At 39.6% G+C, this 18,774-nt stretch overlaps 1 protein-coding gene across 3 annotated transcripts in view; it reads left to right on the top strand.

The window, feature by feature from the left end:
• Positions 1-18,774, top strand: part of LOC133647072 (helicase ARIP4-like) — a 44,881-nt gene that overhangs the window by 10,952 nt on the left and 15,155 nt on the right. For all 3 annotated transcript variants that reach the window (XM_062043158.1, XM_062043139.1, XM_062043148.1), the window contains exons 8-18: positions 1,416-1,549; positions 1,626-1,822; positions 1,888-2,230; positions 2,295-2,472; positions 2,554-2,766; positions 2,847-2,965; positions 6,464-6,582; positions 7,902-8,001; positions 8,094-8,299; positions 8,403-8,578; positions 14,339-14,535. In XM_062043158.1, coding sequence (XP_061899142.1) covers positions 1,416-1,549; positions 1,626-1,822; positions 1,888-2,230; positions 2,295-2,472; positions 2,554-2,766; positions 2,847-2,965; positions 6,464-6,582; positions 7,902-8,001; positions 8,094-8,299; positions 8,403-8,578; positions 14,339-14,535 — 1,982 coding nt within the window. The remainder of the gene's footprint in view (positions 1-1,415; positions 1,550-1,625; positions 1,823-1,887; positions 2,231-2,294; positions 2,473-2,553; positions 2,767-2,846; positions 2,966-6,463; positions 6,583-7,901; positions 8,002-8,093; positions 8,300-8,402; positions 8,579-14,338; positions 14,536-18,774) is intronic.

The following is an 18,774-nucleotide window of genomic DNA, read 5'->3' as shown; positions in this document are numbered from 1 at the left end:
AATTAAAATAAAACAGCTCAGTACAGCTCCTATAAAGTTAAAGTACCACTGATAGTCACACACACTAGGTGTGGTGAAATTACTCTCTGCATTTGACCCATCCCCTTGTTCCACCCCCTGGGAGGTGAGGGGAGCAGTGAGCAGCAGCGGTGGCCGCGCTCGGGAATCATTGTGGTGATTTAATCCCCAATTCCAACCTTTGATGCTGAGTGCCAAGCAGGGAGGTAATGGGTCCTATTTTTATAGTCTTTGGTATGACTCGGCCGGGGTTTGAACTCACGACCTACCGATCTCAGGGCGGACACTCTACCCACAAGGCCTAACACCGTCGCTATCCACAAAGAAACAAATTGCCGTCCCAGAATGTTTTTTTCTGAAGCCAAATGGCATTGGGTTTAAGTTGTATGGACTATTATTAAAAATTTCTATGAACTGTTCTACTACCAGTTTTTCAGCAACTTCGGAAACAGCAGGGGTAATGCTTATCGGTCTTTAGTTATTGATTGTTGTAGGGTCTCATGATTTGAAGATTGGAGTAATAACTGCATCTTTCAATGAGTTTGGAAATTTACCTTAATTTATAGATTTGCTAATAATGCTGGCGATTGGAGCAATGAGCGATTGTTTGAGTTTTGAGAAACGTTGTGCCCATAATATGCGTCCTTGGCTTTTGAGTTATTAAGCCCACAGATACGTTTATTTACACCTAACTAAGAAAGTTCCTTCATATTAAAAAACGGAGTAGCGGTATTCAAAGGCATTAAAAGTTGGATTTGTGGACAGGAGTTTGTGGCCAAATTTTTTTTAGAGTCAATAAAGAATATGTTCAGGGCTGTAGCAATTTCATTCGAATCATGAGTTAGATTTCCATTTATTTGCAACTCTCTAGTGTTGTTATTTATGTCAATTCGTGTTAGTTTCTTTGTTTGTCCAAATCACCTTATTAATGCATCTGGCATTGATTATGACATCAATAAAAAGGTTTTCATTTGCTGTTGTAATATCTCTAGTCACTTTATTCCTTAGTGAAGTGAACGTATGTCTATTGTGTGTTGATTTCGTTTTGAAAGCTATCTTAAGTGCATGATCCTGCTGTTTCATCAGTGATCATATTGTACTATTCAGCCTGGGTAGGTGGATTATTTTCTTCAGTTTCTGTTTAATGTTTATAATAAAAATGTTAGTTTTTTGAATCACTGACATAAAGATGTTTCAATTGTCGTCCACCCAGTCACATATGAGGTGCTCAGACCAATTTATCTCACTCAGGGCAATTTCTAAATGAATCTTCACCAATATTATATTAATGGGTTCCTTAGCCCATGCACACGTAATACACGTTTTCCCACCTTTATGAAACATTGATGGTGTTCCAAGCTCTCTGATTGGTTTTCTTCATCTCATTTTGGTATCAGGTGAACACACTTCAGAACTGGCTGGCAGAGTTCAACTTGTGGCTCCCACCACAAGAGGCACTCTCCCCAGACACTGACCCGGCATTGCTAACAGGACGTACATTCAAAGTTCAGATCCTGAACGACGAGCATAAGTATGCAAAATACCAAATTGTCCATGATTAAATGTAACGTGTTAGCTGCTGATCACTCTAATGGTGTGTCGTGCAGAACCACAATGGCCCGGGCCAAGGTGGTGGAGGACTGGAGCCAAAATGGAGGCGTGTTGCTGATGGGGTATGAGATGTACCGCCTCCTGTCCGTGAAAAAGAGTTTTGTTACGGGCAAGAAGAGAAAATCAAAGAAGCCTCTGGGGCCTGTAATCATTGACCTGGACGAGGAAGACAGGCAGCAAGAACTAATGAAAGGCAATTTATCAGAATGTTTCAATAATAATGACTTCAAATGTATATTAATTTGTTTTTATTGTTAGGTATCGAAAAATCCATTGTACGACCTGGTCCAGACGTGGTGATCTGTGACGAGGGTCATCGCATTAAGAACTATAACGCCAGCACATCACAGGCTCTGAAGAACATCCGCTCTAGGCGTAGAGTGGTACTGACAGGTTACCCCTTGCAGAACAACCTCACTGAATACTGGTGCATGGTGGATTTCGTCAGGCCGGACTTTTTAGGCACGCGCCAGGAGTTCAGCAACATGTTTGAGCGGCCCATTCTGAACGGGCAGTGTATGGACAGCACACCCCTAGATGTCCGCCTGATGCGTTACCGTAGCCATGTGCTGCACAGTCTGCTGGAAGGCTTTGTCCAAAGGTGGGCTGGATTGGCAGACCTTATACTTTTGATAGCAGCGACTCACATGTTTTCTGCCTTACAGACGTGGCCATGATGTTCTGCAAGATCAGCTTCCTGCCAAGACAGAGCGTGTGATAATGGTGCGGCTTTCCCCAACACAGAAAGCGCTTTACACCGAGTTTATGAATCGCTTCAGAGAGGCAGGAAACAATGGTTGGCTTGGGCTCAACCCTCTTAAGGCCTTCTGTGTATGTTGCAAGGTAGGACTTTTTGTTTCTGTTTCTCTTGTTTTGTGTGCCTTTTGTTGAATACAAACTGATTTTACTTCATCTGCACGTCAGATCTGGAATCACCCAGATGTACTTTACGAGGCTTTACAGAAAGAGAACCAGGCCAACGAGCAGGACCTGGACCTGGACGACATCACCTCGGCGAGTAACCCTCGCTGCCTTAAAGGCAAAGGGTCAGACTCTGGCAACAGCAAAACTAATAACATTCCGCCCCTGCTCAACCCTTCCCAAGATCGAAGCAATCAAGTCGTCACGTATGAATGGGTAGGATATTACCTTCATAACCAACCACTTACAAAATTATTTTTTAGGCTCAATACTTCACTTGTCTTCTTTTGTCATAGGCAAAGGAAATCATGTCAAACTACCGGGTAGGACTTCTTGAGAACTCTGCCAAAATGGTGCTGCTCTTTCATTTGATAGACGAGAGCGTCAGAAGAGGAGACAAAATGTTGGTCTTCAGGTAAGCAAGCACAAATCCACCTCTAAGCAATACATAGAAGATACTCATTCATGTTTTTGTTGTAGGTCAGAAAGCATAATCTGTACAATTAGAGGCAAAAAAAATTCAGTTAAAATTCTTATCTCAAACTGATATTCACTAATCCTTCGTTTATCACTGTTTGTTGGTTCAGGGCCTGACCATGCTAAACGAATTCCCAAAGTAGGAATTACTACCGGTAATCCTAAATCTAATATTTTCATAGTCAGAGAATTACAAAAAAAAATGTATTTACGACCTGCTAATAATATTTTTTAACAGTATGAGAGCTTTCTAGACAGAAAATAACACCCACATAGTCACCTTTACACTCCTTTATTCCAATATAGTAATGCTCTCCAAGGCTGAACCAATCAGTGGCCACGATACCCAACAGCATGCTCTAATTGGTTTGGTCTCATTTACTGGCCAATCCTACTGTAGTCTTAATATGTTTTGGTAATTTAGACATTCTAATGCTTAAAAAATGATTAATTTACGCCAAAACTACATAAATTATGATTTGTAATTTTTAAAATAACAATCTGCGATAGAGTGAAGCTGCATACTATGAAGCGTGATGTGATAAAGTACAACTGTGTAGAATATATATCTTAGGCTGCTAATTGTAGAAATAAACTGGTTTATCACGCAGGGACTCGAATTTTCTTAGTGCACAAGAATTTCAAATACAGACCTGCTAACATGTATGGATGGATAGATGGATGAGATCTTCTTGCATTTTGCTGAGTTTAGTTGCGAAACCTGGATTATGCTTCTGTGTCGAGACGCCAGCGTAAGCCATACCGCAGGGCTATTTAAAGGCCTACTGAAATGAATTTTTTTTATTTAAACGGGGATAGCAGATCCATTCTATGTGTCATACTTGATCATTTCGCGATATTGCCATATTTTTGCTGAAAGGATTTGGTAGAGAACAACGACGATAAAGATCGCATCTTTTGGTATCTGATAAAAAAAAGCCTTGCCCCTACCGGAAGTAGCGTGACGTAGTCAGTTGATAGCCTCCTCATATTTTCCTATTGTTTTCAATGCAGCTAGAGCGATTCGGACTGAGAAAGCGACGATTACCCCATTAATTTGAGCGAGGATGAAAGATTTGTGGATGAGGAACGTTAGAGTTAAGGACTAGAATGCAGTGCAAGACATATCTTTTTTCGCTCTGACCGTAACTTAGGTACAAGCTGGCTCATTGGATTCCACACTCTCTCCTTTTTCTATTGTGGATCACGGATTTGTATTTTAAACCACCTCGGATACTATATCCTCTTGAAAATGAGAGTCGAGAACGCGAAATGGACATTCACAGTGACTTTTATCTCCATGACAATACATCGACGAAACACTTTAGCTACGGAGCTAACGTGATAGCATCGTGCTTAACTGCATATAGAAACAAAATAAATAAATCCCTGACTGGAAGGATAGACAGAAGATCAACAATACTATTAAACCAGGGACATGTAAATACACGGTTAATGCTTTCCAGCCTGGCGAAGCTTAAAAATGCTGTTGCTAACGACGCCATTGAAGCTAACTTAGCTACGGAGCTAACGTGATAGCATCGTGCTTAACTGCATATAGAAACAAAATAAATAAATCCCTGACTGGGAAGGATAGACAGAAGATCAACAATACTATTAAACCAGGGAAATGTAAATACATGGTTAATGCTTTCCAGCTTGGCGAAGCTTAAAAATGCTGTTGCTAACGACGCCATTGAAGCTAACTTAGTACAACGGGACCTCACAGAGCTATGATAAAAACATTAGCGCTCCACCTACGCCAGCCAGCCCTCATCTGCTCATCAACACCCGTGCTTCCCTGCGTTCCAGCGATCGACGGAAGGACGAAGGACTTCACCACGATCATCCGTGCGGTCGGTGGCTAGCGTCGGCTAGCGCGTCTGCTATCCGAGTCAAAGTCTTCCTGGTTGTGTTGCTGCAGCCAGCCGCTAATACACCGATCCCACCTACAACTTTCTTCTTTGCAGTCTTCATTGTTCATTAAACAAATTGCAAAAGATTCACCAACACGGATGTCCAGAATACTGTGGAATTTTGCGATGAAAACAGAGCTGTTTGTATTGTGATACAATGTGTCCGAATACTTCCGTTTCAACTATCGACGTCACGCGCAAACGTCATCATACATAGACGTTTTCAACCGGAAGTTCCCCTGGAAATTAAAAATTGCACTTTATAAGTTAACCCGGCCGTATTGGCATGTGTTGCAATGTTAAGATTTCATCATTGATATATAAACTATCAGACTGCGTGGTCGGTAGTAGTGGGTTTCAGTAGGTCTTTAACTACATAATGAAGAGGGCTGCCGTTTCAAGGGCTCAGGGGCCGAATATTGAAATGTGGTTATATTCCCTTGAGACCGCGTTGACTTAATTACAAAGTTACACGTCGGCTTTCACACTGCACAGTCAATAAATTAATTATTCTGCCCTCGCTACGTTTCCAGCATGTGCAGCTAGACAGATAGTTAACAGCATTAAGAAACAGAAGCTCCATGTCCCCTATTTTGAATCATTTTCCTTTTTCAGTTTAATTTCTTTACACTTCTTCCTTCATTTAGGCCTTATTAAGACTGAAAATATAAGCATAAAATTGCTTACAAAAGTATAACGTCCATTGTGTATTTTACATAAATAAAATAGAAGGTTCAGTGTTAATACATTCAAACAATAAACTACAGATGTTTGCGAATATAGAAATTAAACAACATCCACAGCAAACATTGCACACAATGTATCCGGCTCAACACAACTAAATGTAAGGTGTCGCGTTATTTCCCTCTACTGGTCAAATTTATCACTACATGTAGTATTAAATGAGCTTACATCGCTTAGTTAGTCAGACAAATAACAACATGACCACGAATACAAAAGACATCACAAAGTCAGCAATTTTAATACAAAACAAATTAAAAATGTATGCACAGTTTTTTCGATATGCAATATATTTTTATTTTTTATGAGGGTTGTGCTATTTTTGTATTGAATGAGTAGTCTTCTTCGACTCACCTCACTGATGCTTCATTGTGACACATACTGTTGGCTCCTGTGGGGTGGCGGGAGTATTGCATATTCATTCCACAATGACTGTTGTAACGCATGGGTTAGTTCCAGGTGCAATAACACTCCCTCACTGTTTTTATTGCCATTGTTGGCTCGCAACAAAGAAAGCTAACAAGCTCGATAGTCATCAACATTCATCATTGTTCACAGAGTTGACGTAACGTCACTAATTACTAAAAATTATTTTGTCTTTTTTACAAAGTAAAAAACAGATTAAATATCAAAGTTGCCATTAGGCAGGGGAGGCGGAGATAAGTACTATATTGTAAAATTTCTCAAAGTGGCAGGTTTGATATTATATTATATAAGATGCTCCGAGTTTGGTTGTACAGCTCACTCACATTTCTAATTATCTCTTTTTGCCTTGCCAGTCAAAGCTTGTCCACACTGACAGTCATTGAGGACTTCTTATCAAAGAGACCCATTCCATCAGACGTCGCCGCCGCTGACTCTCAGAACCCCAGCTGGGTTCGCAACCTCAATTACTATCGTAAGTTTGAAGCTCTCCGTCTAGACAGGCGACTTTGCAGAAAGTTATGTTCACAGCGGTCCTTGAGATGTCAGCATGGGGCCAAAACCTGTAATTACCTGTAATTTACCAACTTTAATGTGACTGCTTGTGATTGCATCCATTTGCATTATAGAATGCTCGAAAAACAAGCGACATATGTCCAGTGGGGTACATTGTGTGTTTTGCGATCATGCATTTATAATTAAACAATATTTTTATTATTGAAGTTACAGTGGTGTAGCACTACACACTCACACTAACATTGTTGTTTTTTTTAGGTGCAAAAGAAGCGTAAAATCTTCAAAACAGGTCTTACTATTAGGGGTGTCCCAATACAACTTACTTTGACTGTGACTCACTTTACTTCCGATACGATAACGATCTTGAAACTTTGATTACCTGCCTATACCGACATTGATCCAATAAACCAGAGCAAAAATCATGCATACTTTAATTATTATGTGATTTGGAATGTTAGAAAATGTTTGATCAAGTGAAATTAGTCAAAGAGAGAACAATGGTAGGTATGAAAAACAATAACCTATTCATTATTAACCGTCTGGAATGGACTTATGCTTTATTTAAGTTGAAGTGGAATGGCAATTTTTTTTGTAACAGTTAATTTAGTTCAGCTTTGACGCAGTAAGTTAAATGATGCAGACACGTTTGCTACTGTATATTTTGTACCACACTTTTCTGCCTTGAAGACTTTGTATGTGTAAGTAATATGCAACTATAATTACTTGATACTTGTTTATATTGACACATTTCAAATATTGATTTATGAGGGACACTTACCACGTATGTCTATCTTGTGTGCGTAACTGTTGTGTAGCTGCTAGCTCCTATATTTACTTTTTAGACATCAACTGACTAAAATACAAGAAAGGACCACCAACCTTCTGTCCTTATTGGAGGACATTTAGATGTTAACTGGCTGTCCAGCTTTGCACAAGTAAACGCGCTGCAGGACTGCTTGAGAATTTAGATGGATTATCCGATACTTTTTCTTGTGCTGGTATCGGAACGATATCAATGTCGGATCAGGACACCTCTACTTACTGTACTAAAGTTGTATAACACTAAAAACTACAAACACAATAATTCATACAGTATCAATCAAAACCGAGCAAAGTTAAACGTGTCATAGCTAATTGTAGTCTAGTATTTTGTTTATTAGGTACAGTATGTTCCTAATGGATGTTTCTGCTATCTGTAAAGCTTCATTATCGGTTAATCTTAATGATTGGCAGGATTGGCTGCCGCTTCCATGTTAAAAAGACATGTTTTGCTTGTAGGACTGGATGGGAGTACATCTGCGTCAGAAAGAGAGCGGCTAATCAATCAGTTCAATGACCCAGAGAACAGCAAAGCATTGCTCTTCCTGCTTTCTACCAGGTGTGTGTCACAGTTTTTCTTGCAACATTTTATTCTACTAACAGGAACATAATCTCGTCACATAAATAAATCTACTTTTGTCCTTCTACCAGAGCGGGCTGCTTGGGAGTGAATCTCATAGGAGCCAATCGCGTTGTTGTGTTTGATGCCTCCTGGAACCCGTGTCACGACGCCCAGGCGGTATGCAGGGTGTACCGCTATGGTCAGAAAAAACCTTGTTACATTTATCGCCTGGTTTGTGACTTCACCCTAGAGAAGAAGATCTATGATCGACAGGTCTCCAAACAGAGCATGTCTGGTAAGAAGTTGCTGCTAAAGAGGAGCAGAATTACTTCCTGCAGATAACAATTTAGATTGACTCGATAACTCTTATTAGATATAACACATTGTCATGGTTACAGACCGCGTGGTGGATGACCTCAACCCGGCACTGAACTTTACTCGTAAGGAAGTGGAGTCACTGTTGCACTTCGTGGAGGAGGAACCTCAGTCAAACAAGATCGACCTAAGGGCTTTGGCGGACTTTGAGGGAGCCATATATGGAGTGTGTCAGCTTTATCCACACCTCATCACCAAGGTACAATGCTAAGATTATCGTACAGTAGTACCTCAACTTGCCAGCTTAATTGGTTCTATGACGCAGCTTGTAACTAAAAAAACTCTCAAATAACATTAAAATGAATTGAAATAAATGTAATCAGTGCTTTGCCCTGCCCCCAAAACAGCACAATTTAACATGCCTTTCAAAAAGAAAAACAAACTTTTAAATAAGAAATATTGTTTAAAGTACCAGTAGAGTGAAAAAACAAGTTGACTTTGTATGCTTATTTGTGTTTATTTTGCACAGGGGGGCCAAATTTACAGAAAAAACTGTGTCTGGGGGCCGGTATATCTATCTATCTATGTATACATATGTATGTGTATGTGTATATATAATAATGTGTGTGTGTATGTATGTATGTATATATATATATATATATATATATATATATATATATATATATATATATATATATATATATATATATATATATATATATATATATATAATGTATGTATGTATGTAAATATGTATGTAAGCTGTGAAAATATGCTGTACAGCAGGGGTCTCAAACTCAATTTACCTGTGGGCCACTGGATGCAGAAACTGGGTGAAGCTGGGCCGCAAGAAAAGATTTCTTAAAAAAATCTAACATACACTTTTTAATTAATTCACCTTCTTTGAATGGCTATCCCGCCCTAGCAACATACTTGCCAACCCTCCCGATTTTTCCGGGAGACTCCCGAATTTCAGTGCCCCTCCCGACAATCTCCCGGGGCAACCATTCCCCCGAATTTCTCCCGATTTTCACCCGGACAATAATATTAAGGGCGTGCCGTGATAGCACTGCCTTTAACGTCCTCTACAACCTGTCATCGCGTCCGCTTTTTACACCATACAAAACAGCATGCCGGCCCAGTCACATGTTGTATCAGGCTTCTGCAGACACAGTAAGTGAGTGCAAGACATAGTTGATCAACAGCCATACAGGTCACACTGAGGGTGGCCGTATAAACAAGTTTAACACTGTTACAAATATGCGCCACAGTGTGAACCCACACCAAACAAGAATGACAAACACATTTCGGGAGAACATCCGCACCGTAACACAACATAAACACAACAGAACAAATACCCAGAACACCTTGCAGCCTTAACTCTTCCGGGCTTCAATATACACCCCCGTTACCACCAAACCCTGCCCCCGCCCACCTCAACCGACGCACGGACGGGGGGTGGTTGATGTGTGGGGGCGCAGGGTTGGGGGGCCGGGGTTTGGTGGTAGCGGGGGTGTATATTGCAGCCCGGAAGAGTTAGGGCTGCATGGGATTCTGGGTATTTGTTCTGTTGTGTTACGGTGCGGATGTTCTCCCGAAATGTTTATGTCATTTTTGTTTGGTGTGGGTTCACAGTGTGGCGCATATTTGTAACAGTGTTAAAGTTGTTTATACGGCCACCGTCAGTGTGACCTGAATGGCTGTTGACCAAGTATGTCTTGCAGTCACTTATGTGTGTCAGCAGAAGCCAAATACAACATGTGACTGGGCTGGCACGCTGTTTGTACAGGTTGTAGAGGGCGCTAAAGGCAGTGACATCACGGCACGCCCTTATTATTGTTGTTTGGGTGAAGACATTCGAGAGAATGGTTGCCCTGAAATTCGGGAGTCTCCCGGAAAAATCGGGAGGGTGGGCAAGTATGACGCTGTCAAGCGGCATTCATATAAAACTTGCGTGCTGCACTAACATTAAATTTTCATATTAAGGTGCGGGCCGCAAAATAACGTCTCGCGGGCTGCAATTGACCCGCAGGCCGCGTGTCTGAGACCCCTGCTGTACAGTATGTGTGCTTGGGTCCTATTTTTAGGAACACTAATACAAAACCTCACATTAATGTCTGATTAGCTGAGATAGGCTCCAGCACCCCCCGCGACCCCGAAAGGGATAAGTGGTACAAAATGGATGGATGGATGGATGGATAAATGCTAAAAACGTTATGACAGACCACCTTAAAAAACAGAATGGAATTTTAAATTTTTTTACTGAATGAGACACCCAGAATGTACATGAAAATAAAGAATGTGGGATTTACAATATTAACTATGAAGGATAAAACACTGAATATTGACAACATATGAATGTCACACCCCTTCTCAATTGACATATTTTACAATCAAGTGAAACGCAACAAAAATGCAAAAACACAGCGAAATATGAACGTGAAGGGTAAAAAAAACCCACCTACAGTCTGATATATCACTAAGCTTTAGAACTTTGTTGTAAACATCTCCTTCCGTGTCTGTTCCTGACACCCGCATTTCAGGCTGGCCGCTCTGGAAACACTCTGTGGAAACGCTCCCCACCCACACTGCTTGGTGCCTCGTCTGAGCTGCTGTGATGTAGATTATTACCATAGTAACTACAAGCCCTGTTTCCATATGAGTTGGGAAATTGTGTTAGATGTAAATATAAACGGAATACAATGATTTGCAAATCATTTTCAACCCATATTCAGTTGAATATGCTACAAAGACAACATATTTGATATTCAAACTGATTAAAAAAAAATTTTTTTGCAAATAATCTTTAACTTTAGAATTTGATGCCAGCAACACGTGACAAAGAAGTTGGGAAAGGTGGCAATAAATACTGATAAAGTTGAGGAATGCTAGTCAAACAGTTATTTGGAACATCCCACAGGTGAACAGACAAATTGGGAACAGGTGGGTGCCATGATTTGGTATAAAAGTAGATTCCATGAAATGCTCAGTCATTCACAAACAAGGATGGGGCGAGGGTCACCACTTTGTCAACAAATGCGTGAGCAAATTGTTGAACAGTTTAAGAAAAACCTTTCTCAACCAGCTATTGCAAGGAATTTAGGGATTTCACCATATACGGTCCGTAATATCATCAAAGGGTTCAGAGAATCTGGAGAAATCACTGCACGTAAGCAGCTAAGCCCGTGACCTTCGATCCCTCAGGCTGTACTGCATCAACAAGCGACATCAGTGTGTAAGGATATCACCACATTGGCTCAGGAACACTTCAGAAACCCACTGTCAGTAACTACAGTTGGTCGCTACATCTGTAAGTGCAAGTTAAAACTCTCCTATGCAAGGCGAAAACCGTTTATCAACAACACCCAGAAACGCCGTCGGCTTCGCTGGGCCTGAGCTCATCTAAGATGCACTGATACAAAGTGGAAAAGTGTTCTGTGGTCTGACGAGTCCACATTTCAAATTGTTTTTGGAAACTGTGGACGTCGTGTCCTCCGGACCAAAGAGGAAAAGAATCATCCGGATTGTTATAGGCGCAAAGTTGAAAAGCCAGCATCTGTGATGGTATGGGGGTGTATTAGTGCCCAAGACATGGGTAACTTACACATCTGTGAAGGCGCCATTAATGCTGAAAGGTACATACAGGTTTTGGAGCAACATATGTTGCCATCCAAGCAACGTTACCATGGTAACCCTGCTTATGTCAGCAAGACAATGCCAAGCCACGTGTTACATCAACGTGGCTTCATAGTAAAAGAGTGCAGGTACTAGACTGGCCTGCCTGTAGTCCAGACCTGTCTCCCATTGAAAATCTGTGGCGCATTATGAAGCCTAAAATACCACAACGGAGACCCCGGACTGTTGAACAACTTAAGCTGTACATCAAGCAAGAATGGGAAAGAATTCCACCTGGGAAGCTTAAAAAATGTGTCTCCTCAGTTCCCAAACGTTTACTGAGTGTTGTTAAAAGGAAAGGCCATGTAACACAGTGGTGAACATGCCCTTTCCCAAGTACTTGGGCACGTGTTGCAGCCATGAAATTCTAAGTTAATTATTATTTGCAAAAAAAAAAAATTAAGTTCATAAGTTTGAACATCAAATATCTTGTCTTTGTAGTGCATTCCATTGATATGGGTTGAAAAGGATTTGCAAATCATTGTATTCCGTTTATATTTACATCTAACACAATTTTCCAACTCATATGGAAACGGGGTTTGTAGTATATGATGCAAAAGCGCAGATTCCAACCATTTTAAATACTTTGTATATTGTTGTAGACTTACAGTAATTTTGAAAACATCACAGCTACAGTTTCGATGTTAAAGATCTAAAACAAATATTTGGGAATTGTCCGGCGGGCCAGATTGAAAAGCTTAACGGGTCGCATGCGGCCCCCGAGTCTTAATTTGCCCAGGTCTGTATTAAACCATTTTCAAAAGTATTTACAATCCGCAAAGTATGTGAAAACACTGTTTAAACATCACAAAATGCCACAAATTCAGTCAGCCATTTTGAATATTACGCTCCGAATACCTTCGGCTATTTTCGGAGATTGACATCACAGTAGTAACTCTTTTGCACTCTGACAATGTTATCAGATCAGTCATACTGGAAGTATGCAAAAATTGGAAAGAGATGTGGTGTTTATCATTCACAATCCTTATATAAGACAAGAACACATATGCTTATCTTTTTTATGCATTCAAAATTGTAAATAAATAGCCTAAAAACAACCAGAAACTGCCAACAATATTCCATTTACATGTTGTGACCTAAAAATTAACCAAATATGAATGAGTTATTTTTAGTGCCAATGCAGACGGACAATTTTGGCGGTGCATTGATAGCAGTGAGCTAATGCTAGTTTACGCTGCTATGGTTGACACACTGAGACGACAGCTGCTTTTGCTTTGTCTCAAACTTGCTAAAAGTAAATTCTAGATTATGATTCATGCAGCTCTCACCTGGTAGTAAACACATGTGGCCATAGTACGACATGGTGGTCGACTTTGACATCCCCTGAGATGGCGAAATAGACCCCACAAGACGCTTTCTGCAGGAACTTTTTTTTTTTTTAACCCTTCGTGAGGATTGCAAGGATTATGAGGATTATCTTTATCCAAACGGAATTACGTGAGCGTCCCGTCGGTCGGCATCCTAGCGAGAGTGGAAATATTACACTGTTGGTTTCATTCTGGTTTGTTATTGTTAGTTTGTATGTTTAGCACATAGCAATGCTGCGGATGCTCGTGTCACAATGAATTATCTCTCATAATGACTCGGGAATCTCCGTGAGATTGATACTATTTTGATCATATATAACTATTCGCAAACTTTGGAAATCTTTCAGTCATAAATCAGACTTATATGATAATAGCTTCATTATACAAGCAACTTGTTTTGTACTGGTACTTTAAAAGCAATACAATATTTCACAGGACCTCAGAAAACATTTGGCTCTCCAAGTACCACCATAATGACCAACATTTGTACTACAAACAACTACAGTAGTTTAGTTAAGTTAATGTAGTAACAATGTACAGCATTTACCTTGGAGAGCGGACTTTTATGGTATGTCCTTCCATCTGCTTCTCCAAATTTTTTTTAACGGATAAATGTCTGTCGATTTACTGTTCCATTAACGTTCCTACTCTCACATATGGGCACAAGTGTAACGCTTGTTGTTCTGTTGTTTAAAATAAAATATAATTGCTGACTAAGCAGCTAGTACAACATTGGTTCTGTCGCTGTTGTGTTGAACAACATATTGTTAAAAAATGACCATGAGAGCTACCTTTTACTTTTTAATTTCTCATGCACTCCTCATCATTATTATAGGTGAAAAAATGACTTGTGTGTATATAATTACTTTAATTTCATCGTTCCTGTAGTTTATACCCCCTGCTTCCAATTAACATCCTCTTTGTTGTAGATATTTGGAAAAAAATACGATATTTTGGGTCGACACCATTTGCTTTCAATAAAATCCTCAACTGTTTTGTTCATTGTGTCCCAATAGCACCCGTTTCACCACGAGTCCCTTTTAGCGGACCGGAAGGAGACCAAACTGACCAAAGCGGAGAAGAGAGCAGCCAAAAAGAGCTACGAAGACGAGAAACGAGCCTCCGTGCCGTACTCGCGTCCCTCGTATGCCACTTATTATCCAACCAGCAACCACACGCTTGCTAACATAGCGGCGTTCAACCAACGTGGCTGGTGAGTTTCACATCACTCTTGGAATTATGTTTATGTCAGCTGTATACCATAATCAGACCCTGCAGGAATTTGCTGTGTCGCAATAGCGCCAATTCACCCAAATGATGCGCGCCTGTGCAGCTTTTATTTACCCTGGATAAATAAATAATCTCTCATCGTGTCTCAACAAAAACGCTCTTAACAGTTTACAAATGCTTTCAAAGCATGGCAGTAAGTGTGTTGGAACATACATGAATGCTTCATATAGACAAACACTTTTCAAGTGTAAAACATATACGGAGAATGTCTCCAACTTGTAGACGATAGAGCAGACAGTGGACAATAAGGAAGCTTTTGGTGGTGTTTATTTTTATAATTATAATGAATTATAACTATTGTTAGTTATAATGAACTCAAACAGCAATTTGGCAATATGAGCTGTGAGTATGTGCTTTTACAGCGGCTACGTTTATTTGTGTGGTTTAAAAGGAGTAAAACATCAATACAGTATTTGTTTTCCAATGTGTGTTGAAATCTTTGTGTTTTTGAGGTTAAAACTATATAGTAGAGTTAAAACATTGATAACAAATCCCTTTAATCAAGTTCATTCAATGCGTTTGAAAAAAACAAAACTCAAAACATGGCACCTTTTGCCATGTCTCTGTAAAAGCTGCCACAAAGTCAGACATTCAAGGCCGCAACTATCGCAAAAAAAGCCAGCAAAATGCATAATTCTGGTTTGTCACCAATGCCATGGTCGTAACTGGCGTGCTAAAAAAAATTGATTCACATCGAAATCGTGATTTACATTTTTTTCGATTCTAAATAGATTCATAATTTTCAAAAATGTATTTTAAAAAGTAAATATATATATACACTACCGTTCAAAAGTTTGGGGTCACGTTGAAATGTCCTTATTTTTGGAGGAAAAGCACTGTACTTTTCAATGAAGATAACTTTAAACTAGTCTTAACTTTAAAGAAATACACTCTATACATTGCTAATGTGGTAAATGACTATTCTAGCTGCGAATGTCTGGTTTTTGGTGCAATATCTACATAGGTGTATAGAGGCCCATTTCCAGCAACTATCACTCCAGTGTTCTAATGGTACAATGTGTTTGCTCATTGGCTCAGAAGGCTAATTGATGATTAGAAAACCCTTGTGCAATCATGTTCACACATCTGAAAACAGTTTAGCTCGTTACAGAAGCTACAAAACTGACCTTCCTTTGAGCAGATTGAGTTTCTGGAGCATCACATTTGTGGGGTCAATTAAACGTTAAAAATGGCCAGAAAAAGAGAACTTTCATCTGAAACTCGACAGTCTATTCTTGTTCTTAGAAATGAAGGCTATTCCACAAAATTGTTTGGGTGACCCCAAACTTTTGAACGGTAGTGTGTGTATATATATACATATATATATATATAATATATTTTTATTTTTTATTTTTTATTTTTTAAATTATTATTATTATTATTTATTTTATTATTTTTTTTAAAGAATATATCTTGTATTAAAAATATTAAACAACTATTCTTGACATTACTTTTATTATTGATACTGTTGCTTTTATACATTTTTGGTTTTCCTGTTTTTAGCGTCATATTTAAAGGCCTACTGAAATGAATTTTTTTTATTTAAACGGGGATAGCAGATCTATTCTATGTGTCATACTTGATCATTTCGCGATATTGACATATTTTTGCTGAAAGGATTTAGTATAGAACAACGACGATAAAGATTGCAACTTTTGGTATCTGATAAAAAAAAGGCTTGCCCCTACCGGAAGTAGCGTGACGTAGTCAGTTGAACATATACGCAAAGTTCCCTATTGTTTACAATGATGGCCGCATGAAGTGAGAGAGATTCGGACCGAGAAAGCGACAATTTCCCCATTAATTTGAGCGAGGATGAAAGATTTGTGGATGAGTAAAGTGCAAGTGAAGGACTAGTGGGGAGTTGAAGCTATTCAGATAGGGAAGATGCTGTGAGAGCCGGGGGTGACCTGATATTCAGCTGGGAATGACTACAACAGTAAATAAACACAAGACATATATATACTCTATTAGCCACAACACAACCAGGCTTATATTTAATATGCCACAAATTAATCCTGCATAAAATCACCTGCGTGTTTGTTATGCTATCTCCTAGCTCCTCTGCTAGCTCCTAGCTCCATAGAACACGCCAATACAATTCAAACACCTGATCAACACACACAATCACTCAGCCCAAAAGACCGTTCACCTAACCCAAGGTTCATAAAGCTTATATATTTTAAAAAAGTTACGTACATACGCAAAAAAAAGTTGCGCACATACGGTCAAGCGATCAAATGTTTAGAAGCCAAAGCTGCATACTCACAGTAGCACGTCTGCGTCTTTGTCATCCAAATCAAAGTAATCCTGGTAAGAGTCTGTGTTGTTCCAGTTCTCTACAGGCGTCTGTGTATCGAAGTCAAAAGTCCTCCTGGTTAGAGTCTCTGTTATCCGAGTTCTTCCATCTTGACTGCATCTTTCGGGAATGTAAACAAAGAAGCGTCGGCTGTGTACTGTTGTTGCTGACTACGTTCGAAAAATACGTCCATTTCGCACCGACAACTTTCTTCTTTGCTTGCTCAGCTTCCTTCTCCATAATGCAATGAACATGATTGCAACAGATTCACGAACACAGATGTCCAGAATACTGTGGAATTATGAAATGAAAACAGAGCTTTTTCGTATTGGCTTCAATGTGGAAGGCATACCCGTGTTCCCCGGTCTACGTCACGCGCATACGTCATCCTCAGAGGCGTTTCGAACCGGAAGTTTAGCAGCAAATTTAAAATGTCACTTTATAAGTTAACCCGGCCGTATTGGCATGTGTTATAATGTTAAGATTTCATCATTGATATATAAACTATCAGACTGCGTGGTCGGTAGTAGTGGGTTTCAGTAGGCCTTTAAATATTGTATTTGTATGGCTTCCTCCATTGCTTTGTAAATTTTCTATCCTCTGTATTGTTAAGCAGAGACTGGGTTCAAGTTGGGGTTGCTCTATTATTTGATCTTTTATTAGATTGATTAACGGTGTGATTTTTGTAAATAAAAAAAAATTAAAATACCGTACTATTTTAGGCCAACACTGCACGTTTAAGTCGTACGTCAGCAACCAAGAGGAGCTTTTGTAACATGTGACCGTTTTTAGTAATTGATATATGGAATAGGCACTCTTTCAATCAATCAAAGTTTACTTATACAGCCCTTAATCACAAATGTCTCAAAGGGCTGTCTGATCTTGGACGTATTTTCAATATATTGTATGATGTTCCTGCTCTTAACATACCTTTAACAAAGTTTTATTTTACAAAAAACACAAACATCCATCCATCCTTCCATTATCTACCGCTTGTCCCTTTCGGGGTCGCGGGGGGGTGCTGGAGCCTATCTCAGCTGCGTTCAGGCGGAAGGCGGGGTACACCCTGGACAAGTCGCCACCTCATCGCAGGGCCAACACAGATAGACAGACAACATTCACACTCACATTCACACACTAGGGCCAATTTAGTGTTGCCAACACATTCAAAATGTATCTATGTACCTCAAGTAGAAAGTTAAATGTGCATATGAAAGCGACACAAGCATTATGAACAAAGTAATATGGCAGAAACAAAATAATACTATAAATAAATAAAAATAAATGTGAAAATTACGCAAGGTGGCACCCTTTTGACATAAGACGCGACTGCACTTTTTGTGCATATAGATAAAAATAGTGTTCATATGTGAGGATTAGTCTTACATATAGGACTGCACTATTATGGGCAAAATGTAAATGGTAAATGGGTTATATTTGTATAGCGCTTTTCTACCTTCAAGGTACTCAAAGCGCTTTGACTCTATTTCCACATTCACCCATTCACACACTGATGGCGGGAGCTGCCATGCAAGGCGCTAACCACGACCCATCAGGAGCAAGGGTGAAGTGTCTAGCTCAAGGACACAACGGACATGACGAGGTTGGTAGAAGGTGGGGATTGAACCAGGAACCTTCGGGTTGCTGGCACGGCCACTATCCCAACTGCGCCACGCCGTCCCACGCACCAAAATAATAAATACGATTATTTTTAAATCAATATTGAAATCAGGATTATTAATCATGATTATTCATAATGTTAGGTAAAACAATGTTGGGGTGTGAACGTGACGCCATCATGTAATTTGTAAAATCTAATAAAAATGCTCTAGATAAACATTATCTATATATTTAAAGACAAAT

This window comes from Entelurus aequoreus, linkage group LG01 (assembly GCF_033978785.1).
Source record: "Entelurus aequoreus isolate RoL-2023_Sb linkage group LG01, RoL_Eaeq_v1.1, whole genome shotgun sequence".
NCBI lineage: Eukaryota > Metazoa > Chordata > Actinopteri > Syngnathiformes > Syngnathidae > Entelurus > Entelurus aequoreus.
Note: the sequence above shows the minus strand (reverse complement) of the source record. Positions and strands in the feature narration are given on the sequence as shown.